Source organism: Nicotiana sylvestris, chromosome 1 (genome assembly GCF_000393655.2).
Source record: "Nicotiana sylvestris chromosome 1, ASM39365v2, whole genome shotgun sequence".
Lineage (NCBI taxonomy): Eukaryota > Viridiplantae > Streptophyta > Magnoliopsida > Solanales > Solanaceae > Nicotiana > Nicotiana sylvestris.
The window spans coordinates 68,396,451-68,421,754 of NC_091057.1; the positions used below are offsets into that span (position 1 = coordinate 68,396,451).

The window sequence follows — 25,304 nt, forward strand, 5'->3', positions numbered from 1 at the left end:
TGAGTTAGACAGTCCGGACAAGGCTGCTACACTAACTTAGGCCCAGTTTTCAGATCTGTTCCTGAGGGAGTTTGTCCCTTAGATCCTCAGGGATGCATGGCGCGTAGAGTTTAAGCATTTGCACTAGGGTGCTATGACTGTCTCATAGTATGCTGTCTGTTACACTAGCTTGGCTAGACATGCACCAACCTTGGTTTCTACTGTTCGCGAGAGGGTTCGCTGGTTTATTGAGGGCCTTATTCCCAGCATCAGGTCTAGCATGGCTCATGAGTTGGAGATGGATTTTTCTTATCAGCAGGTGGTGAGTATTGTTAGGAGGATTGAGGGTATGCATGTTAGGGAGAGAGAGGAGAGGGAGGCCAAGAAGCTCAAGAGTCGGGCCATTTCTCTGGTGCTTGTGCCCCAGCAGTAGGTCGTCATGGTAGGGGTTATATGAGTCGCCCTATTCATTCAGCTCTTCCAACAGCTATTCCAGCTCCTATTAAGCCCCAAGAGCCATATTATACACCACTAGTATCTAGTACACCTCCTACGCAGGGTGTTTTTAGTGGTCAGTCCAACAAACCTGGCCCAAGCCAGTCACAGCCGCCACATCCTCCCAAAGCTTGTTTTGAGTGTGGTGATACACGCCATATGGTGAGGGATTGCCCCAGACTTAGGAGGGGTGCACCTCCACAGACTTCTAAACCACAACGTACCCCGCAAAGTTCTTAGGCTATGGTTACAACTCCAGTTGCTACCCCACCTGCTCAGCCAGCTAGGGTTGGAGGTCGGGGAGGTAGAGGTCTCCCTAGAGGGGGAGGCTAGGCCAAATACTATGCCCTTCCTGCCCGTACCGAGGTTGTTGCCTCCGATTCTGTCATCACAGGTATTATACTGGTTTGTCACAGAGATACATCGGTTCTATTCGATCCAGGCTCCACTTGCTCTTATATGTCTTCTTATTTTGCTCTGCATTTGGGTGTACCTCGGGATTCTTTGAGTTCCCCTATTTATGTTTATACTCTTGTGGGAGATTCTCTTGTTGTGGACCACATTTATCGGTCGTGTTTGGTTGCTCTTAGTGGTTTTGAGACTAGAGCCAATCTATTGTTGCTCAGCATGGTAGATTTTGACATTATCTTGGGCATGGACCGGTTGTCGCCGCATTATGCTATTCTTGATTGTCACACCAAAACCGTGACGCTGGCTATGCTAGGTGAACCGTATGTTAAGTAGAGGGGCACTTTAGATCACACTGCCAGTAGAGTTATTTCCTTTCTTAAAGCTTAGTATATGGTTGGGAAGGGGTGTGACACGTATTTAGCTTATATGAGAGATGTCAGTATTGATACCCCTTCAGTTGATTCAGTCCCAGTAGTACGGGATTTTCCCAATGTGTTTCCAATTGACCTCCAGGCATGCCGCCTGATAGAGATGTTGATTTTGGCATTGACCTATTGCCGGGCACTCAACCCATTTCTATTCCTCCATATCGTATGGCTCTTCCTGAGTTGAAGAAATTGAAGGATTAGTTACAGGAATTGCTTGATAAGGGTTTTATTCAGCCCAGTATATCACCTTGGGGTGCTCATGTCTTGTTTGTGAAGAAAAAGGATGGTTCTATGCGTATGTGTATTGATTATTGCCAGTTGAATAAGGTTACAGTGAAGAACCGTTATCCTTTGCCTCGTATTGATGATCTGTTTGACCAGCTTCAGGGCACACGGGTGTTCTCTAAGATGGATTTGCGCTCATGTTACCATCAGTTGAAGATTCGGGAGCCAGATATCCTGAAGACTGCTTTCAGGACTCGGTATGGTCATTACAAGTTCCTTATTATGTCATTTGGGCTGACCAATGCCCCAGCAACCTTTATGCATTTGATGCACAACATGTTCCGGCTGTATCTTGACTCGTTCGTCATTGTCTTTATTGATGATATTCTGGTGTATTCCCAAGTCGGGAAGATCATGAGCAGCACCTGCTGACTGTGCTTCAATCTTTGGTACAGAAAACGTTATATGTTAAGTTCTCGAAATGTGAGTTTTGGTTGGATTCAGTGGCATTCCTAGGCCACGTGGTATCTAGTGAGGGTATTTAGGTAGATTCAAAGAAGATAGTGGCCGTACAGAGTTGGCCAAGACCATCATCAGCTACAGAGACCCGTAGTTTCCTTGGCTTGGCGGGTTACTACCATCGTTTTGTGGAGGGGTTTTCATCGATTGCAGCCCCTATGACCTGGTTGACTCAAAAAAGTGCTCCGTTCCAGTGGATGGAGGATTGTGAGGCGAGCTTTCAGAAGCTCAAGACAGCTTTGACTACAGCCCCTATTTTGATACTGCCTATAGATTCGGAGTCTTATACGGTTTATTGTGATGCCTCGAGGATTGGCCTCAGAGCGGTGTTGATGCAGGATGGTAGGGTTATTGCCTACACGTCCAGATAGTTGAATATACATGAGAAGAATTACCATGTTCACGACCTTGAGTTAGCTGCCATTGTTCACACCCTGAAAATCTGGCGCCATTATTTATATAATGTTCCTTATGATATTTATACTGACCATCGGAGCTTGCAGCACCTGTTCAAGCAAAAGGATCTAAATTTCCACCAGAGGAGGTGGTTAGAGTTGCTGAAGGACTATGACATCACTATTTTATATCACCCGGGCAAGGCCAATGTGGTGGCTGATGCTTTGAGTCACCGGGCAGAGAGTTTGGGGAGTTTGGCTTATTTACCAGTATCAAAGAGGCCTATGGCGATGGATGTTTAGGCCTTTGCCAGCCAATTTATGAGACTGGATCTTTCGGAGCCCAGTCGGGTTCTAGCTTGTGTGGTGTCTCGGTCTTCCTTATTTGATCGTATTAGGGAGCGTCAGTATGATGACCCTCATTTTCTTGTCCTCAAGCACAAGGTTCAGCACGGTGATGCGGAGATGTGACTATTGGTGATAATGGGGTATTGAGGATGCAGGGTCGGATTTGTGTACCCAATGTTGATAGGCTTCAAAAGTTGATTCTAAAGGAGGCCCATAGTTCACGATATTCCATCCATCCGGGTGCCGCGAAGATGTATCAGGATTTGAGACAGCACTATTAGTGGAGGCGGATGAAGAAAGATATAGTTGGATTTGTAGCTAGGTGTCTCAGCTGTCAGCAGGTGAAATATGAGCACCAGAGACCAGGTGGGTTGCTTCAGCAGATAGAGATTCTAGAGTGGAAGTGGGAGCGGATCACCATGGATTTTGTAGTTGGGCTCCCATGGACTTTGAGGAAGTTTGATGCTATTTGGGTGATTGTGGATCGGCTGACCAAGTCCGCTCATTTCATTCCTATGTGTACGAATATTCTTCAGAGCGGTTGGTAGAGATTTATATCTGGGAGATTGTTCGTCTGCATGGTATTCCAGTGTCCATCATTTCAGATAGGGGTACACAGTTCACATCACGATTCTGGAGGTTTGTTCAGCATGATTTGGGTACTCGGGTGGAGTTGAGTACAGCATTTCACCCTCAAACGGACGGATAGTCTGAGCGCACTATTCAGATTCTTGAGGATATGCTCTGTGCGTGTGTGATTGAGTTTGAAGGCTCTTGGGATCAGTTCCTGCCATTGGCGGAGTTTGCTTACAACAACAGCTATCAGTCCAGCATTCAGATGGGACCGTATGAAGCTTTATATGGTAGGCGATGTAGATCCTCGGTGGGTTAGTTTGAGCCAGGTGAGGCTAGATTATTGGGCACAGACTTAGTTCAGGATGCTTTGGAGAAGGTTAAAGTGATTCAGGATAGACTCCGTACAGCTCAGTCCAAATAGAAGAGTTACACAGACCGAAAGGTTCGTAATGTTTCCTATATGGTTGTTCGGTTTTCAGTTTCGAAGAGTTTTGGGACACTTATTCCCTAAATGAGAGCTTAAGTGTTGGAAAGTTGGCCATAGTTGGAACAGTGTGAAGACGGCCTCGGAATGAAAATTCGATGATTCTGTTAGCTCCGTTGGGTGATTTTGGGCTTAGGGGCGTGTTCGGATTGTGTTTTGAAGGTCCGTAGCTAATTTAGGCTTGAAATGCCGAAAGTTGAATTAAGTTTCCGGTTCGATGGTGAGATTTTGATCCGAGGGTCGGAATGGAGTTCCAAAAGTTGCAGTAGCTCCGTAGGTTTGAATGTAACGTGTGTGTAAAATTTCAGGTCATTCGGACGAGGTTTGATAGACCTTTTGATCGAAAGCGTAGTTTTAAAGTATTTTGGAGTTCTTAGGTTTGAATCCGATGAACAATAGGTGTTTTGATGTTGTTCTGAACGTTTCGAAGGTTGGAACAAGTTTAAATGATGTTTTAGGATTGTCTGGCAGATTTGGTTGAGGTACTGGGGGCCCCGGGTGTGTTTTGGATGCTCAACGGGTCATTTTTGGACTTAGAGGATTGCAGAAAATGCAGCAGGTCTCCAGTTCTGGTTTCATTCTTCGCATCGCGAGTGGGATTAACGTTCGCGAAGAGGAGCTGGGGCTGGTGGAAGTTTTACTCTTCGCATTTGCGAAGAGGGTCCCGCGTTCACTAAGCTGAGGGGTCGTATGCCTACGCGTTCGCGAAGAGAGTCTCGCGTTTGCATAAAGGAAGAAGTTTGCTATCGCGTTGGCGACTGGAGCATCGCGTTCACGATGAAGGAAATCTGGGCAAAGCGAAGTTGTGCTTCGCGAACGCGAGGGTCCTACCGCGTTCGTGAAGAATGATTTACCTGGGAAGATATAAAATTTTAAAGTCGAGGGTTTAGCCATTTTTATCAAAACTAGAGTTTGGGAGCTTGGATTTGAGAGAGATTTTGAGGGATTTTCAGAGATATCAATTGGGTAACAATTCCTTACTCTTTTTTACTTGTAACCCATTAATCTAAACATGAATTCATCATTTAATTTTGGAATTTGTATGAAAATTGTGGGAAAATTCTTAGACCAAGAATTTGAGTTTTGATTGGGGATTTGACATTGGATTAGGATAATTTTGGTATGGTTAGACTCGTGAGAGTGTAAGAATTCTAGAAATATAAATTTAACCCGATTTCGAGACATGGGCCCGAGGGGCATTTTGGTTATTTTATCTAATTTCGCGTATTAGCTTAGAATTTAATTGTAGAATCAGTTCCTTGAAGTGTTATTTACATTAGGCAACTTAATTGAATAGATTTGGGTCATTTGGAGTTGAGTACTCATGGCAAGAACGTGATCTCGAGTTGATTTTGAGTCGGTTCGAGGTAAGTGGCTTGTCTAACCTTGTGTGGGGGACCTCCCCCTTAGGAATTGGTATATTTGATAATTGAAATTCCTTGTACGTGAGGTGACGAGTGCGTACTTGAGCTAATTGTTGAAAATCCGATTTCTTTAAGTTATTTCAATTGTGCTCATTTTTCCTGTTTTATACTACTTGCAAATTAGCATGTTGTTAGCTTAGAAAAAGCATGTTTAGTTAACTTAATTGCTTATTTACTTAAACTGCCTTAATTGCATTACGTGAAGCATGTTAGGCTAGAATTTCCTGTTTTTACTTCATACGAAATTGAGCTTATTTGAGTATTTCCTTACATTGTTGCTGCGTGTTTTACTTTGGGACTACGGGACGGTATCCCGGGAGATCCTCCTGCTTGTTTACTTTGGGATTACGGAACAATATTCCGGGAGATCCCCCTACATATTTACATTGGAACTACGGGACTGCACCCGGTAGATTCCCCCTGTACTGAGTATTTACCTTTGGGACTACGGATCGGTATTCTGGGAGATCCCCTCGCATTATGAGTTGGACTACGGAACGGTATCCCGGGAGATTCACTGGATATTTATATTAGGGACTACAGGACGGTATCTTGGGAGATCCCCGGCTGCTTTCTTTGTGTTGAGCCGTATTTTCTCTCTGTGCTTACTTTGCCTCTGTAGTAGCTGTGTTGTCTTTTCATTCGTGTTACATTTACTGTTGTACTTATTATACTGCTCTATTCTATACCATCAAACTTTATATTTTTATTTAACCTCAGTAGGGCCCTGACCTTCCTCGTCACTATCCGACCGAGGTTAGGCTTGGCACTTACTGAGTACCGCTGTAGTGTACTCATGCCCTTTCTGCGCATGTTTTTGATGTGTAGATCTAGGTACTCGACTCAGTCCTACCACCCATGAGGCGAGGCGGCTACTCTAGAGACTTCGAGGTACATCTGCCGCGTCCGCAGACCGAGGAGTCCCTCTCTATTCTAGCTTTTAAATATTTTCCCTTCTGCATTTCTTTTCCTTGTTAGATATTCTGGAGTTAGATATTGTTAGATATCTAAAGGCTTGTGGTTCCGTGAGTTTCCGGGTTTTGGGATAGTGTATCAGATTCTGAGAAGTTGTGTTGTATATGCCGAGCGGCATTTTAAATATTGTTTTCCTTCGGTTATTTTTGGCTTTGATTTATTTCTCCCGCAAGTTTTGTTTATGTTCCGCATTTGTTAGGCTTACCTAGCCATTGAGACTAGGTGCTGTCACGACAGTTCACGGAGGGAGAACTGGGGTCGTGATAATTTGAGGGCCGGATTTTTGTTCGTCTTTATTTTTAGATTTAATTACTCCTTCCAGACTACAATAAGTGACCAATTTGTCTTGGACACTCACATTAAGAAAATACTAAATTCTAGACAAAAATAGTTAATGTGACTAAACTACCCTTAATTAAATATTGTAGTATCATTTAATGTAAGGAGTAAAAGACTTTTTAGAAATAAGTACATAAGAGTAATTTTTGAAAAACAAATTGAATTTTTTCTTGATTATATAAATGGACACTTATTTTGGACCAAAATAAAAAGGCAAATTGGTCACTTGTTCTGCACCGGAGGGAGTAGTGTTTTGCTTGGCTAGAAAAAGCCATCTCGAGCGAACTTTCTTCTTTTCTTTATTTTTTTAGTCACATATAATGATACAAATATATTGTATTTTGTACAAATACATCAATATATTGTATTTTTGTATAAATACATTACTTTTTCGCATGTATTTATGTATTCCGAAGGTCTGTATTTTTTGAATACATCCTAATATCATTGTGTTTTGTGATTTTTTGTTGTTTGAATATAGTCGAATTGAATACGGTGAATTGAATACAGTATAATAGTGAATAATGAATATATGTAAATAAAATACAATGTATACAGTCGAATTGAATAGAACGGCATACACCCATATTTCTTGATTACGTCACTATATTTATAAATACAGTCGTGTGAATACATGGAATACATGACATTAGCAGTGAAATTTATGTAGAATTAATTTTGTTGAGTTAAATTATGAGTGATACACGCTAATTGATCCTCTTTTCATTGTTAAACAACTGGACTCACCTATTTTTTTTGGCAAATTCCGCTATTGCACAGCTGGACTCCCCTATTATTGTATTCATGAATAAAGTAGCGTGAATACAGTCGTGTAGCAACATGTAGAATTAATTTTGTTAAGTTAAATTAGGAGTGATACACTCTAATTGATTCTCTTTCCGTTATTAAACAGCTAAACTCCCTTTTTTAGGCGAATTCTGCTACTATATTCATGAATATCGTAGTGCAAATACGAATATAGCCGCACAGCTGGACTCCCCTTTTTTTAGGCAAATTCTGCTACTGTATTCACGAATACAGTGGCGCGAATACAATCGTGTAACAACTAAGTAATAGCTATAGAAAGTTAATAGCCACTAAACAATTTTGGTTTTTGAAAATTTCTCTTAAATATACCCCTTGTTATACTTTGCGTCCAAAAATACCATATCGTTATACCATTGGTTCAGATATACCCTTCTTCCGTTTAGTTTGTCCAATGTGGACATCAAATCCTATGTGGCACTGACATTTGATGAAGTGGATGTCCCGTGGCATGCCACCTTAGTGCCTAACCCATTTTAGCCCTATCCTCTATTTAGGAAACTCCAATCGGAGATATTGTTCAACCGAAGGCCTACTTCAAAAGATATATCCCTTTCCTTCTTTCAGAGCCCGAAGACGCTTTGGAAGATACATATATCTATGCTTAATGTAGCCTGAAACTGAAACTTTTTCCCCCGCCTTCCAACCCCACTTATCACCGGCATTTGGCCAATCTACGAGTGCATATGGTAAACCTTCGCCTGAGTCGTTGATGGAAACTGGATAAAGATGAAGTCAAATTTCACTGATCCTAGATGTACTTCCATTACTTGCAACAAGTTTATCAATCTCCCCCGCCTCCTCCTTCGGTGACATGTAGCTAGGAATCTCTAACTCCGTTGATAGCAATAAAAGCTTAAAAAAATAATGGAAGAAACATAACAAGTACACATCAGAAAGCAAACCGATTTCGGGTGATTAAAATAACCATTGGGAAAAAAACAGTTTAAGGAGGTGACATGCCACGTGGCATCCACCTCATCAAGTGTCAGTATCATGTAGGATTGGATATTCATATTTGGACAAACTTAACAGAAGAGAAGTATATCTGAACCAATAGTATAACGACAGAGATATATTTTTGGACCAAAAATACAACAAGGGATATATTTAAACATTTCCCCATATATTTGGACATTTTTCGTTTTTTCTTTACTAGCTTAGAAGCCTGCCAAGACAAGTTAAAGGCCGCATTCCGCTAAACAGATGGGAGTTGGCATCGTTCCAGATCGTGTAATGAAAAGTTGCGGAGATCCAACTCGATTCACGTTGAGAGTTGTTTATGTATATACATGAATGATTTTTATATTTTAGAATATAGATTGAAATGCCAATCTCCCAATGCACACTAGAGGATTAGTGCTAATCTTCTCCTATTCTTAAGTCTGTTAATCCTCTCCTATTCTTAAGTCTAATATTGATAAAAGATGGTCCATTTGATTTTTTTTTTAATAAACTTAGTACGATGATTTCTTATCACCATAGCTTAAATTTAACATTAAAGTCAATTTAAAAATGTATAAAACTTTTTTTCACTTGTTATGTTTCATAACTAGGTTATACTGATGAAATTGCTAATCAATGAGCGAGTCGTGTGTTAGGAGATTTGAAGGAGCCGATGTTCAACTAGATTTGAGGATATACATATGTCAAGTGATGGTACACTAGGAATTCACATTCTTAGCTCTATTTTGCACTTTATTTACCGCACTTTAATCGTGTTTGAGTATAATTGCAAGTACTTTCTACTATTGCGCGTGTGGATATAATTTCGAGTTGAGATGCAATTTTGGAGCTAAAATGGATGAATTGGAGCTTTAAAGTTTGAAAAGAAACCCAAGAAATTAAATCGGGATCGTGCTTGGGGTTCGAGGATCGAGTTTGGATAAAAAAAATCGAAGCGCATGTGGGCCACTGCATTGTGCACCACGCTAGTGCAAAATTCCTGCAGAATAAAAAAAATTAGCCCTTTGATAAACCCTACCAATGCGCCACGAGACGCATCGCGCTTGCGCAATTTTCTGCCCAACTTTTTCCACTTCGGGTCAGAGAGGATAGTTTGGTACAGTTTTATTCTTACTTGGTATAAATACATCTGAAACACGTTTTTAAAAGAACTTTTGACCTACGGAAGAATTTGAAGAGCAACTAACGCAAAAAGACAAAAGATTTTATCAATAATTCAACCAACAATCATTGTATCGAATTATTAATGTTGATGTTATCTATGTCTTTGAACCTTTCAAGATAAATTTTTTTGTATCTATGGAGTAGTTTACTTTAGGTTTTGTCGGATATGATATTTTGATTTTTATTTATCTAACTCTAGTTTAATTGCATGAATTCGTTTATGCAGATTGGACTTGAATACAAATTTGTTCACTGATTTAGCTAATCGAAAGAGAAATATTTTGATGAATATCTTTGCATAATTTTATTTGGTTTAATTTAATGATTCTTTTAAGTAATCAAGAGATGATCAGGCAGAATATGGCAAAGCTTCAGATTTCCGAGGACATGACACTCTATAGAAAGATGTGGAGGTCGAGTATTAGAGTTGTAGGTTAGGAGGTATGTTTACCGTGAAATGGTAATAACAATTAAATTTGTTGATGGAACTCTAAAAGTACGTGATCTATTTTTATGCTAGTTGTTAAGCAGTTGATGCTATGTATGTGAAGTTTAAAGACGAAATGTGAACTAAATTAGAGTTATAACCAAACGGAGGGGTTAGCTACTCGGGCCTCGGACTGACCGATGAGGGGCCTCGAGGTCGATGCTTGGGCTCGGGCTCGAGCTATCGGGGATAATCAGAAAAGGGCTAATAGTTAGGATATAATTAAGAGAGGCACTTTATGGCCAATGGCGAGCAATAAATGAAGAACAAGTATGAACGTAATAAATGAAAGTAATAATATCGAGAGAGTGTATGAGAAAGCAAAGAGAGTGTTCTTCTATATTTCTTGTGGAGCGGATAGAACAACAGAGTTTACAAAGTGCAAAGGATCCCCCATATATGGTGGGGAAGGGGGGGGGGGGAATCCCAACATAGTACAAAATGCATTAATTGTAAAGGTATAGAGATGGGATGGCTAGACGTGACACCAAGCTCTGCCATGAAACGATTTTGAGCCGCCGTTCTGAGGGCATCATCGCCATGTCGTCAACCTGTAAGAGCATTAAATGCCATGCCCCAGAAAACCGTGCAAGGGTCTCCATCAAATGCGATTATCGAGGAACCCACGAATCGCTATTGGCTTGTTCTTTCCGCTTCCCAAGCGGTTCCTATAAATATATCGACTGTTTGATAATCCTTATCTTCGTAGCATCTTCAAATTCACTAACTCATACCCATCTTCTTTTACACTCTTCTATCTTGCTTTCTGAGAGAAAATCTTACCATTGCTATGGCCAAGACTTCTATAACGGTTCCTTGGCAGAATGAAGTTGCATCTTCATCTCGGTCGTCTAAGGAGAGAGCCAAAGCGATACCCACTTTGAAACATTGCACTCCCTCCAAGCTTGATATGTCAAAAGATTTTACCATCGATACCACTTCATTTACGCCGGGCCGATATGAACATGTGTCCCGATACATTAGTGTCGTGACCGACATAGAGGCGGTGAGGACAGATTGCTGATGGAGCGAGGCGGTGGAGGTGGAAATTCCCGGTCCTGATGAAAATATAACAGACTACAAGACTAGCTTTCTTCATGTGTATACCTCCCCGTTCACCTTGGGTCCTGCTGATTCCTCTAAATCCTCCCCCCCCCCCGAAAATAGATCCAATTATCCTTGATTTTTGTGACAAGTATCAAGTGACGCTCGGTCAGATCTATCCTTCTATCTGGAGAATAGTATTGATGCTCCGTCATTTTACTAAAGGGGTTGTGGGCGAGACTTTTACCCTCAACCATTTGATTAGGTTGTACAGCCCTCGATTTTATCGAGGTTTGATCAGGCTCCTTAATCGATCCAGAAAATCATTTTTCTCGAGCACTGACGAGGGGAAGAATCAAGGATGGATAGCAGGTTCATCCGGGTAAAGACCTCGGACATCATTCCAGCCCGAAAGATGCCTTTCCCGGAGAGATGGAACACACAACGTAAGTGGCTTTCCCTTAACATGTTTTGTAATTTTCTTCCCTTTCCCCCAGAATGATGACCTCTTTGTCATTTCACACAGTCGTCACTTGGTACCCCAAGGCGGTTTCGGATTTGCCGAGGTGGATCAAATGATTGGACACCATGTTCTCGTATCATGTTCGGTCCTGGATCGACCTGGCCAAGGAGCGATGGATGGCTAAGAATCATGGTAGAGCTCCTTTGCTGTCTATGTCTTAGATTGACGTTTCTCTCTACATCCCTTGTGCTGACAAATTATGGTTGTCGTGCTTGTGCAGGCCTTGGAGAGAATATGGAGATGTGGCCGCCCTCTGGTGGTGAAACGAAGGCTTCGGAGCCCGGCAAGGGCAAGTAGAGGGAAAGTAAGGCGGCTGTTGACCCTCCTATGGCAATGAAACCTAGGTCACTCGAGTATCAAGCCACCACTAGGACCTCTGCTTCAACTTCAGGGGCAAATCCCGGCGCTGAGGATTAGGATGACGATGAGTGCCAACTAGAACAGAGGATGAGGTCGAGTGCGGGAGCCTCGCAGGTGCCTCGATCGGAAGCTGCTGAGTCTGGAACGGTCAACTCAGGTCGGTCTCGTAGACCGGATACCCTTGAGGAGGGTTTTAATGTGGCCTCAGATCGCATGATCGAGTTTGATGCAGTTTCCGTTAGGGGGACCTCTGCCATCGATCCTGAAGGGTCGGGGCCCAGAGCTTTTCAGGAGCAAGGGTTGCCTTTTGGGGAAATCGGTGACATGAATGATTTTTACTCGTGCTTTTAGGTCTCATCAGGGGAACTAAGGGACGCTTAAAAAGCGAACACCGTCCAAGGAGGGATTCCTCTCAAAGGGGGAGCTCCTAATGGGTTTGTGTCGGCGATATTGAGAAGCCCCCAAGGCCTCGTAGTTTCTCAAATTCTGCGGGGTAGAAACATTTTCTCAATCTGGTAAAGGGGCCCCTGAGCGATTCTGTTAGTACCTTTCCCTAGGAGAGGGTGATGTTAACGTGGCCAGAATTCATTTACCTTTTGGGTAAGCGAGCAGTTGCTGCTTTGACCTGATATATTCATTCACTTGCCCTTCCAATAGTGATTTTGCTGCTTTGAAGGACTATGATAGCTTATATGAGTCCACCAAACTGTAGAGTACATGGTCCTCTATGAGATTGATATGCACTATGCAACAAAGACTGAATGTACAGAAGGCAAGAGATTTTCTACGTGGAAAAATCCCACACGAGGGGATCAAAAAACCATGATCTACTTTTGTAGTCTTTTAACTCAACTAACTTGTAATCTACCTATTACAAGCCACTTTGCAAATACCCTATTGCAAAGACTTCAAAATAACTTATGATACAGCCACCACAAGCCACTCTCTAACTCTTCTAGTTAAAGAGGATTTAACTTATGACTATTCCTAGTCACAACATAAACTCTAAAGTTTAGGAATTTGGTTTGTTCCTAAGACAGTGCTTCTGAGAAAGCAAACTAGGAATTACAATGTAGAACAATTAACAAGATTACAACTCAACTATGGATGTACATAAGACTTGTTTGGAAATTGATCCTTAGTGGAGTTATCTTCTTGTTCTTGACACACCAGTGACTTCAATGCCGGATGAATGCTTTTTCTTCTTAAAAGAATATCACTGAATGCACAAGTCATGGTGTGTCTTGCACCAGGTTGTTTTACCACAAAAGATATCACAATAGATAGTGATGTCAACTCTTGGTGTACTTCTTCCCAGTGAGAAGTGACTGTTGCACTGTCTGCATAGCCACTTTTGGGCAATTGCATTCCAGCTGGATAGTGGACTTTGTACTTCTATCAGGATATACCAACGGACCAGGTCCTGGTTGTGTTCCTCTTCTGTAACAGTTGCCCAATGGTCATTTTCTTCTGCTACGTTCCAACTGTGCACTTGACCTGTACTTTTGTCAGAGAACCCTAAGGGACCAGGTCACCAAGTCCCTGTTGTGTTTCTCTTTGTGTTAGTTCATCCATTTGCTGACAAGTTCATATGAAATGTATCCCGTGGAACAGATTTTCTATTTGGCTCTCCATAATAAGTTTGTTATATCATCAAAACATAGGAAGCATAAGGCTAAGACATTGAAAACCCATCAATTTTTCCCTTTTTGATGATGACAAACTTAGGCATGGAAAGCAGTTGTTTGGATCAGAATTAACCAGATGAGATACCAGTTCCCCCTTAAGCTTAGATATCCCTCCTTGTAATTTTTAGTTTCCCCTCAATCTCAGACCCCCCTTTTTTATCACAGGAATAACATTACCCCCCCCCCCAATAATAGCATTCGCAAACATTACCCTCCAACAACAGCATTTGCTTCTTTTCTCCCTTTTGGCATCATTAAAAAGAGCACAAGCAGATAATAAGCACAAAGAAGTCTAACACAGCTAGCTCATGCCACATATGTGCACAGAACATGATAGAAAAGAGAAGCCGGAGGAGCATAATATTGTACACACAAAGAAAGGGGAATTGTTTTATTAATGTTTACATTGGACTGAGCAATACAGGAGCAGTAATGGTTAAGTTCAGCATGCCATCACAAAAACAATTAAATACAAGTAAAACAGCAGCCACATGAAGTTGGAGCAAAAGTAGCTTGACACTAGGGAGGATCCTTAGGGAGCACTAAAGGAAGGAGGCTTGGAGGAAGAAACAACAATGGTTTTGAGAACCAAGTCCAGTCTAGCATTTGCAACCAGTTTTTCTTCAAGTAGTTGAGCCGAAGTCTCTCGTTTTCCTTTCTCAGTCAGGCAACCTCCTCGTGTACAGAATCAGGTCCCTTAGCTACTTGGCTAAGCTGAGTTTCCAGTATGGCATTTCAAGCCCTCAACCTTCTTATTTCCTTAGAGGCTGTATTTTGAGCGTTTATCAGCTGAGAAATGGTCGAGATGTTTCCACCAACGTTTTCTATACATTCACATTCTTCTAGAGTGGTCTTAGAGAAAGTATGCTTGCATGTGCCCACTCTAGGATTTCCCAAGGGAACCTTATAGAATCTGAACACTTGAGTAAGGAGAAAGCCATAAGGTAACCCATGATTGCCACCCTTAAAATTTACCACCTTCTGCATATGATCTATCATGATTGTAAGCAAATTGATTGGTACAAACTCATCAAGCACTTCCATTAGGACCAAATCTGATTTTGTAGTAATGAAACGTCTCTCAGAGCAGGGTAAGAGTACTTTATTAACCAATTCGAAGAGAAGCTGGTACTCAGGAAGCAATACCTTCTTATGGACCTGTTCCCCCTGTTGAATAGCTTGCTCTTTCATGATGGCTCTCCGAAAGTTTATTCCACATACATCCTTAACTGAGGACACCTTCACACGGAATTCTGAGAATTCTTCCCAATGTTGAAGCGTCGAGTACGATATCCACCCCATTTACAAGCGCACAGATGTGATCCCCCTCAACAGTGAAGAGAGATGCGTAGAAGATTTGTACTGCATCTTCGTACACTAGAGGCATGCTCCCTTCAAATAGGTGTTCCTATTGTTGAAATTCCACAATCTCAAGAATTTGTCTCATGCCTGCCATCTCCGAAATTGCTGGATCAAATGTTCGTCCCCACAACACTTTTTGAGTTCTTAATCTCTGCTGCCATAGAACACCATCATAGGTCAAGGACCTTGTTGAACCAGGTTCCTTAACAGTTTCCCCTTTTTTGTTTGCTAGTCCCTTTGGCAGACTTTCCTTTCCAGCTTGCTACCCCTACAGTATTGTCCTCAGACACGGCTAGCTCTGCTTTACTCCGTTTAGACTTGCTGCTGTACTTCACAGATGACCCTTTCTTTTCCTCAACAGTTTCCTTAATCGTCATAGACTGTTGCACTATGGAACTAGGTTCCCTAGAAGCATCTTTGTCTATCTGGTTTACTGACACACTCTTGATGAAATCCTTTGGAAACATTTTCCTCTTTCTCTTTGTCTTGACACTCCTATTACCTTTCTGCAATGAGGATTCAAAATTCTCTTATTGTAGGGACCTAGTGATGGGTGATTTGGAAGAAGATTCCAAGAGCTTGGAATGAACATGAGGTGTAGGAGTGAGTTTGCATGGAAGTGAATCAGCTTCATCAGAAGGTTTTTCTGAGAATATCTCATGAGCCAAGGACTCGAGGAGCGCTATGGTTCTTACATCTCCTAGGAATGGCATGTGTTTCCCCTGATACTCAGAAGAGAGATATGCTCCTTCATTCATCAGACTCTTAGCAGATATAGCCATAGTATTACGTGCTGCTTACTTTTCTGGTGACTCCTTGAGAGTCGCTGAGTCCAACATGGAGGTGTTCAGCTACTGGTCACGATCATCCTCAGGGGCTTCTGATACTCGAGGAGTAAGACCTCCTGGTGGTCTTTGATGAGCTCGTAGGATTGACTAGACATAGGATTCTCAAAATAGTGGTAAATAGGGTTTATCAGAAATGGAAAAACTGTAGGGGTGGAGGAGGAACCAGAAGTGTGTAAGGTGGTAGAAGGTGTGAAATAATGATGCTCAGGGAATGATTTCAAGGGTAATGAAGAAGTGGTAACAGTGTTAATGGTGAGGGGATGAGAAGATTGTTCGATCACCATTAGATGAGTACTTAGTAGATGAGTAGAGAGAGAAAGAGATAGATTGGAAGAGGATCCTAGCTATACACAGGAGGTGAAGGTTCATGACTTGTCGTGAGAGAGAGAGAAAGTTTTATTGGAAGAAGAACTAATGATGAAGTGGAGAGAGAAACAGGTTCTGAATAGTTCTAAAAATGGTGGTAGGTTTGTGGGAAAGTATTACCATACAGAGGGGATGAAAGAATTTGACAGACAAGACATGACACACAGACGTTGAAAAGTAGGATGAAGTGGCAGCTGAATTACAAAATATTTATATATTTTTTTTGTTTAGAAATGGCATGCAAAATTAAGCACATTACTACTAACCTGAGATGCAGGAACCTGATGCCAGAGCAATCTTTTGAACAAAGTTTTAGCAACTCCTCTCTTGCAGTTCATAACTGTACCTTTAGCTTCTATGATCGTCATACATGTTTACCTAAAACGGTATTGATGTGAGTTAGGCTTGGTCAGAAAACACTTTAGCTACCTTTACCTGACGGTGTCTTATACAGTCAACAGATGGAGGATCAGGTGTTCCTATTGTTGAAATTCCACAATCTCCAGAATTTGTCTCATGTCTGTCATCTCCGAAATTGCTGGATCAAATGTTCGTCCCCACAACACTTTTTGAGTTCTTAATCTCTGCTGCCATAGAACACCATCACAGGTCAAGGACCTTGTTGAACCAGGTTCCTTAATAGTTTCCCCTTTTTTGTTTGCTAGTCCCTTCGGCAGACTTTTCTTTCCAGCTTGCTGCCCCTACAGTATTGTCCTCAAACACGGCTAGCTCTACTTTACTCCGTTTAGACTTGCTGTTGTACTTCACAGATGACCTTTTCTATTCCTCAACAGTTTCCTTAATCATCATAGACTGTTGCACTATGGAACCAGGTTCCCTAGAAGCATCTTTGGCTATCCGGTTTACTGACACACTCTTGATGAAATCCTTTGGAAACATTTTACTCTTTCTCCTTGTCTTGATACTCCTCTTACTTTTCTGCAATGAGGATTCAAAATTCTCTTATTGTAGGGACCTAGTGATGGGTGATTTGGAAGAAGACTCCAAGAGCTTGGAATGAACAAGAGGTGTAGGAGTGAGTTTGCATGGAAGTGAATCAGCTTCATCAGAAGGTTTTTTTGAGAATATCTCATGAGCCAAGGACTCGAGGAGCGCTGTGGTTCTTACATCTCCTAGGAATGGCATATCTTCCCCCTGATACTCAGAAGAGAGATATGTTCCTTCATTCATCAGACTCTTAGCAGATATAGCCATAGTATTACATGCTGCTTCCTTTTCTGGTGACTCCTTGAGAGTCCCTGAGTCCAACATGGAGGTGTTCAGCTACTGGTCAGGATCATCCTTAGGTTCTTCTCATACTCGAGGAGTAAGACCTCCTTGTGGTCTTTGATGAGCACGTAGGATTGACTAGACATAGGATTCTCAAAATAGTAGTAAATAGGGTTTATCATAAATGGAAAAACTGTAGGGGTGGAGGAGGAACCAGAAGTGTGTAAAGTGGTAGAAGGTGTGAAATAATGATGCTCAGGGAATGATTTCAAGGGTAATGAAGAAGTGGTAACAATGTTAATGGCGAGGGGATGAGAAGATTGTTCGATCGCCATTAGATGAGTACTTAGTAGACGAGTAGAGAGAGAAAGAGATAGATTGGAAGAGGATCCTAGCTATACACAGGAGATGAAGGTTCATGACTTGCTGTGATAGAGAGAAAGTTTTATTGGAAGAAGAACTAATGATGAAATGGAGAGCAAACCAGGTTCTGAATAGTTCTAAAAATGGCGGTAGGTTTGTGGGAAAAGGTTACCATGCAGAGGGGATGAAAGGATTTGACAGACAAGACATGACACACAGACGTTGAAAAGTAGGATGAAGTGGCAGCTGAATTACAAAAATATTTATATATTTTTTTTTTAGAAATGACATTGAAAATTAAGCACATTACTACTAACCTGAGATGCAGGAACCTGATGTTAGAGCAATCTTTTGAAAAAGTGTTAGCAGCTCCTCTCTTGCAGTTCATAACTGTACCTTTAGCTTCTATGATCGTCATGCATGTTTACCTAAAATGGTATTGATGTGAGTTAGGGTTGGTCAGAAAACACTTTAGCTACCTTTACCTGACGGTGTCTTATACAGTCAACAAATGGAGGATCAGGTTCTTCATTAGTTTCTTATGTCCCCGTCTTCACCTTGATCTATCCAAAATATTCTCTACTTGAGGCTTTGATGCAGATATATGGAGTTTGGTCTTCTGTTCTGCAATCCTTTCCACCAATCAATCCCTACTTCATATTGGCCTTAAGAAGAAGATCTCACCCTTCAATGTGTTTGCAATTTCTCTCCAAGTGTTGATGAGGTCATTTTTTTTGCTTCATTGTCTCCCGAAAGATGAGGTATGCATCATGACAGGTGCACTTTGGTTTTCCAATCAAAGATAGAGGTTAGTTGAAGGGAGAAATATGGAGGTTAATTTGATTTCCCCACACTTTGTGTTCTACTGCTTGTGTAGTGCCATGAGCTGCATCTTTACTTCTTCCTTCAGCTTCAGTGGTAGCAAGTGATGTACTCGGTTCTTTGTGAGATATGGAGGATGATGTTGTGTTGTCTTTTGCCAGTTTCCTTCATCTTGCTTACTTTATCATCCTCCTGATTTGAAGCCTCAGATATTTCCCACAGACAAGATTAGTTCATCATATTAGTCCTCACGGTTTCTTTCTTGGTAAGGGAGAATGTCTTATTGAATACCCCATGAAAATCTCCTACCATTTAGTGCTTCCTTTGTTCGAGACCTTGTGTCCTTGTTTTGTGGGTTGTTCCCCAGAAGGATTCCTTCACTCGCCCTTTTGCATTGCATTTCCCAAGGTGATCCTTCCTATTGTCAGGAACAAGGCATTTTCTTAAGATTGGCAGTTCTTGGTGAGTTTTTTTTTTGATTTGGGAGGGACTTGGTTCGACACCTATTCTCAAAGTAGAGAGCAGTATTCATTCCTTTTGCCCAGAATTTCTTGGTGATTCCATAGGCGATGAGAACAATCCATGCAGCATTTTCTAGTTTCGTTCTTTCCTTCAGCTACGCCATGTTGTTGTGGAGTCCTTGGTGTAATTGTGCGTGATCCCTTCTCTCCCTCTTTCATCATTTTTGTGAACTCATGTCCAAGTGACGCTTGAGTTTGGCAGACCGCTGACCAGGTCTTGGAGGTGAGAAGTTTGCATATACCAATCCTTCATGTTGTGGTTGCGACTTCACTCATCTCATATTGCCAGCTTGTAGAGATTAATGACTAGAAGGAGTGACTATTCGTGTTACCCTTGTTCACTGAGACTACTTGGAGAGTTATCAGATTGGTGACTGTACCCTTTTTAGGCCATTCACATAGTGCTCGTTTGCACTCGAGTGCCAAAGGAACTTTTCTGCCTTTTCATTCACTGAGAATGTACCCTTTACTTTCTTCTCAAGGATACATTCCCTTCCTGCAGGGCTTTCAGTGAGAAGCAATTCATGATGTTTTCAGCTGCATGCTTTAGGCATCCACTGTCCATAGTCCATCGCAGCTTGCTTCCTCTCACTGCTCCATGCACATGCATATCAAGGGTTAGATTTAAGAACCCAAACTAGTTTTGGTCCCTTGTTACTATAAAAAGGATGAATGAGGGATTTCCTAGTCCACGTAGGCAGCATCCGCTTTTTTCAAGAAGTATTTGGTCCTTTGCTAGTAGTCACTCTATCAGTAAACACTTTGTTCTTTTGAGCAGACTGAACCCTGGCATGGCAATTTTCTTTAAAATTCCTGTTGTTTCCATAGTGGGTACATAGCCAGTTATCAGGTATAGTGACATACTTTTTGTGTAGGTTGTAGGGAGTTTTCTCCCTTTGGAACCCGATGCCCTGCTTGTTCCCACAATTATTGAGATACATGGCAGTGACGGCATATGAGGACCAGGTCCACTTCAGGGATTTCTCAAGATCATTTCTTACATTCTCCAACTCAGTTTAGAGTTGCTGATTCCCCTCGAGTTCACTGCAGAGACTGATTTTTATAACAGTTAACTCCTTTTCGAGCAAGATGTGCGACTCACTGGCTACTTCCTTCCCTTTCCCGAGACTTACATTCCTATGTTCTCTATTGAGTCCCTCAATGGTTTCCTCTAGATCAATGCATATCACTAGTAGGTCATCCCTTTCTTCTTCAATAGATGCAACTTTTTCTTCTAAAATGTGTTTCTCATTGCTAAGACCTTGTATTGTTTCTTTTAGATCAACAACTACTACCATCAGATCGTCTCTCTCATTTTCCGCACTAGTTATATTTTCATTCAGGACCTCCTTCTCTTGTTCAAGATTAGCTATGGTCTCATTTAAGTCTACTACACAGACCGCTAGATCATCTCTAGATTGTTTGGTCTCTCCTAGTTCTATGGTCAGGATCTCCTTATCATTTACGAGACTCTAATAAGCATCAATTAGGACACCTGATAAAGATCTTAGCTTCTTAGAAGAATAGGATTTCAGATTTCTCTAAACATCCCTGAAGTTTACCTCATCGTCTTCATCTTCTTCATCATCATCATCTGACTGAGCCATCAGCGCGAACAGTGAATCGTACTTTGTTGCTTCAGTTTCCACTGCCATCATGGAACTATTTTCTGCATTTGATTCCCTTTCGGATTCACTTGAGGAGTCTCCCCAAGCAGCAAGAGCCTGTTTAATGATATTGTCTGCAGCACTTTTTCGATTGAATCTTTTTTTTGGAACCAGGTTCCTTTTTCCTGCTTTGTCATGATTTTGCTTATACTGCTTCTGCTTCGCGAGTGGGCAGCCTTTGATGAAATGCCCTGACTTTCCTCATCCGTGACAGAGATTGTTGTTCCTTGTTTTACTTGAATTGCCCCACTTTGGTATGTCACCATTTCTTCGAACCATTTTTTGAAATCTCTTAGTAAGATAGGCCATGTCACTATCTTTAACACTTGAATCACTCTTTTCAGCCTTAAGCACCAGGTTCTTTTCCTTCTTAGGCTCACTTCTTTCACTGTCTTTCTTTCTTTTCATCTCGTATGTTTTCAGATTACCAATCAACTCATCCATGGTCAGAGTTTGTAAATCTTTAGCTTTAGTGATGTCATTTACCTTACTTTCCCAAGATCCAGATAGAACACTAAGAATTTTCCTTACAAGCTTGTTTCTGGGAATGACATCGCCAAGTGAGTGAAGCTCATTTATGATGGAGGTGAATCTGGTGTGAATATCTTGTATGGACTCATCATCCTTCATCCTGAAGAGCTCATATTTAGTGGTGAGCATGTCTATCTTGGATTGTTTGACCTGAGTGGTTCCTTCATATGCAGTTTGTAAGGCTTCCCATATTTCTTTGGCAGTATCACAAGCTGATACTCTGTTGTACTCATCAGGTCCTATGTCACACATCAAGATTTTCTTGGCACGATAGTTATTTTCTACAGCTTTTCTGCCAGTGTCGCTTTACTCTCTTCTCCCTTTGGGCACCAATGGTCCTGTTTCTTCAAGTTTCTTCATGGGAACATGAGGACCATCACAAATGATGTCCAACAGCTCTGAATCTTCGGCCATCATGAAATCATGCATCCGAGTCTTCCACCAGTCGTAGTATTGATCATTGAATCTGGGAGGTCTATACGTTGATTGTCCTTCTTCAAAGTTTGGTGGAGCAGCCATTTTGGATCATTCCTAGGTGTTAGCCTATTAGGAGGAACCTACTCTGATACCAATTGATAGATTATATGAGTCCACCAAACTGTAGAGTATTTGGTCCTCTATGAGACTGATACGCAGAATGCAGTAAAGACTGAATGTAAAGAAGGCAAGAGATTTTCTACGTTGAAAAATCTCACACAAGGGGATCAAAAAACCACGACCTACTCTTGTAGGCTTTTAACACAACTAACTTGTAATCTACCTATTACAAGCCACTTTGCAAACACCCTATTGCAAAGACTTCAAACTAACTTATGATGCAACCACCACAAGCCACTCTCTAACTCTCCTAGTTACAAAGGATTTAACTTATGACTATTCCTAGTCACAACATAAACTCTAATGTTTTACGAATTTCGTTTGTTCCTAAGACAGCGCTTCTGAGAAAGCAAACTAGGAATTACAATGTAGAACAATTAACAAGATTACAATTCAACTATGGATGTACATAAGATTTGTTTGAAAACGGATCCTTAGTGGAGTTATCTTCTTGTTCTTGATACACCAGTGACTTCAATGCCAGATAAATGCTTTTTCTTCTTGAGAGAATATCACTGAATGCACAAATCATGGTGTGTCTTGCACCATGTTGTTTTACCACAAAATATATCACAATAGATAGTGATGTCAACTCTTGGTGTACTTCTTCCCAGTGAGAAGTGATTGTTGCACTATCTGCACAGCCACTTCTGGGTAGTTGCATTCCAGCTGGATACTGGACTTTGTACTTCTATCAGGACACACCAACGGACCAGGTCCTGGTTGTGTTCCTCTTTTGTAACAGTTGCCCGATGGTCACTTTCTTATGCTACGTTCCAGCTGCGCACTTGACCTGTACTTCTGTTAGAGAACCCTAAGGGACCAGGTCACCAGGTCCCTATTGTGTTTCTCTCTATGGTCGTTCGTCCATTTGCTAACAAGTTCATATGAAATATATCCTGTGGAACAGATTTTCTATCTGGTTCTTCACAATAAGTTTGTTAGATCATCAAAACATAGGAAGGCGTTTTGTGCTAGTTCTTTCGTTGCTTCAACCCAAAATTTTTGCTCAGATCCACATATTTCTCCTCTCATTTTATAGCCATGACTGATACATCACGTCTAACCGCCAAGGGGAGGGGAGTTCTTCCTATGCTCCGCATTCGGTTGGTGATAGTGACGCACCACTGGTGCTCGGTAAGAAGGCCTCGAGGTGCTTTGCCTCAAGGAGAGCAATCATGCTGGGGAGGCCTCCTAATATTTTGGGTCACCGGGAGCACGTGTCGAGGATCATCTCATTAGTGGGGGAGGAAAACCTCAAAATGATCGAAAAAGATTATGGACGGGGAGAAGGTGTGGTATTACAAGTACCTTCTTCCGAGGAGAGCATATGTCATTCGTTGAGCGGTTTTTGAGCGTATACACGCATATTTTTGTGTCGGGCCCCCCAACCGGGTCGTGCTTGATTTTTGTCAGAGATATCGAGTTACCTTGGCGCAGGCTCAACCCATCCTTTGGAAAATAGTGCAGACGATGAGATATTTTGCCGATAAGGTCGGGAAAAAGTTTACCCTTAGCCATCTCATGAGGTTATATCTGCCACTACGTTATCGTGGTTTGATCGCTCTGCAGTGTCGATCCACCCGAGCTTCTGTCCTTGGTAGAGAAGAGGACGAGGACCGTGGATGGATGAATCGGTTCGCTCGGATTCGAACGACCGATGTCATCCCTAGAGAATTTTTTGCCATTTCCTGAGAAATGGAACTTCACACGTAAGTGTCTCACCTGAACTATCATCGTTTTTATCGGAGGCAGGCTCCGTAATGATACATTTCTATTCCATATTTGTAGCAACTCATTGGTCGCCGAATGAGGTCCCCGATTTAGCCGAGTGGTCTCGTAAGCTAGCATCTTGCTCGATTTATGATAAGTGACAGTGGCGAGATGTGTCCAAAGGGAGATGGGAGGCGAAGCATCATGGTAGGTGTCCGATGTTTTGTTTCCTGAAAATGGTGATTTTCTTGTCGGCTTATTAACTCAATTGCCGCAGGTATTGGAGATTTTTCCAAAATGAGGTCGTGTCCTCTAAGAGGGGAGGAGAGATTGCAGGCCTCGGGATCGAGGATCTATGACAAACGAAAAGGGGCACCGGGGTGTGAAGGGGCTTGTAGTGGGGCGACTCCTTCTCAGCGGTTAAGAAGAAGCGATTCAATCGGTCGACTATCTTCTGAAGGTAATAAGCCATTGGATATTGGCTAGGCCTTTGGCGAGGCTTAGCGGTTCGGCCTCATGGTGAGTTTTTGATTGTTGTAAGATTATTCTAGTCCCGCGCTCTTCTTTTTTCATTTAGTTTTCTTTCATAGGCCTTCGACTAGGCTCAAATCCGATTTGTTTCACTACGAGTCCCAGTTGCGGGAGGCTTTGGATAGGGAAAGATCCCATAAGCTTCTTTTTGCGGCAAAGGAAAGCGAGCTAGTTTCCCTACAGTGTGAGGTGGACCGGAGCCGTGAGAGCTGCCTAGAAAAATAGGTACCTTGCATTCCATGCTGCCTTGCACTCCCTTTTTCATCTTGGCAGATTAATGTTTTGATATTTCAGTTGGAGAACAAGGCAGAGGATCTGGGACAGCTCTGGGGCTAGGTTGGTCGAGCCAAACGCAAATTCAACGAGCTGCAGGCGCATGTAAGTACATTTTGCGGCCAAAGAGAGTGCTTTAGCCATGGTTTCTGCTCTTGAGGTGCAAATCTGGACCGTTCGTGCGAAAGATTCTGCACGGGCGAATATGATCGCAAGGCTTTCGTCCAAGCTTTCGAAGACGAAGGCTGAGGTGGTGAATGTTTGGGCCGAGGTTGTGATGAGCAGCACTAGGGCGGGATAGAAAGCGGCGGCCTATTTGAAGAGTGCTGCCATTGCTAAAGTGGAACTGCAGAGAGCTCTCGATCGTACAAACAGTAGCAAGGATTATGCTAAATGCAAATCTCGGAGGGAAATTCTCAAGGAGATTCATGCCAGGAGCTTTAATCTCTCGGAAGAGATCGAGTAAGACAAAGGGAAGGAGTATAACACCAAGTTCCTTCTGTCCGATGCTAAAGATGGCGATGAAGGGTCGCCTTGCCATAGTTACCGAGGGGGGACGTTTATTTCCTACCTTGTTCTTGTGTATATAGCTTTCACAGTGTGTTGTAAAACGAAGCTTGTATTTTATGACCTGTATTTATAAGGGGGAAGCCTCGCAATTTGTGTCTTATGTGTTCTGTTCGTCAAGATTTTAACCAGGTCGATTCAATCTTTAAGCTAGTAGAAATGTTTAAATTTTTGACACGACCCTGAGGCTCGTTAGGCTAGAGACAATGGTTCTTACACTTTTCCCTTGGGCATATGCATTTTAACTATTTTGGGTTC

General features: G+C 42.0%; 1 protein-coding gene across 1 annotated transcript; it reads right to left on the minus strand.

The window, feature by feature from the left end:
- Positions 1-16,710: 16,710 nt before the first annotated feature.
- LOC138870979 (WEB family protein At5g16730, chloroplastic-like) lies at positions 16,711-21,617 on the minus strand. Its single transcript, XM_070148825.1, has 8 exons — positions 21,321-21,617; positions 20,730-20,891; positions 20,270-20,639; positions 19,655-19,758; positions 18,938-19,064; positions 17,255-17,490; positions 17,024-17,170; positions 16,711-16,932 (listed from the first exon to the last, which is right to left on the minus strand). The coding sequence occupies exons 1-8, from the start codon at positions 21,615-21,617 to the stop codon at positions 16,711-16,713; spliced, it is 1,665 nt and encodes a 554-aa protein (XP_070004926.1).
- Positions 21,618-25,304: the final 3,687 nt, after the last annotated feature.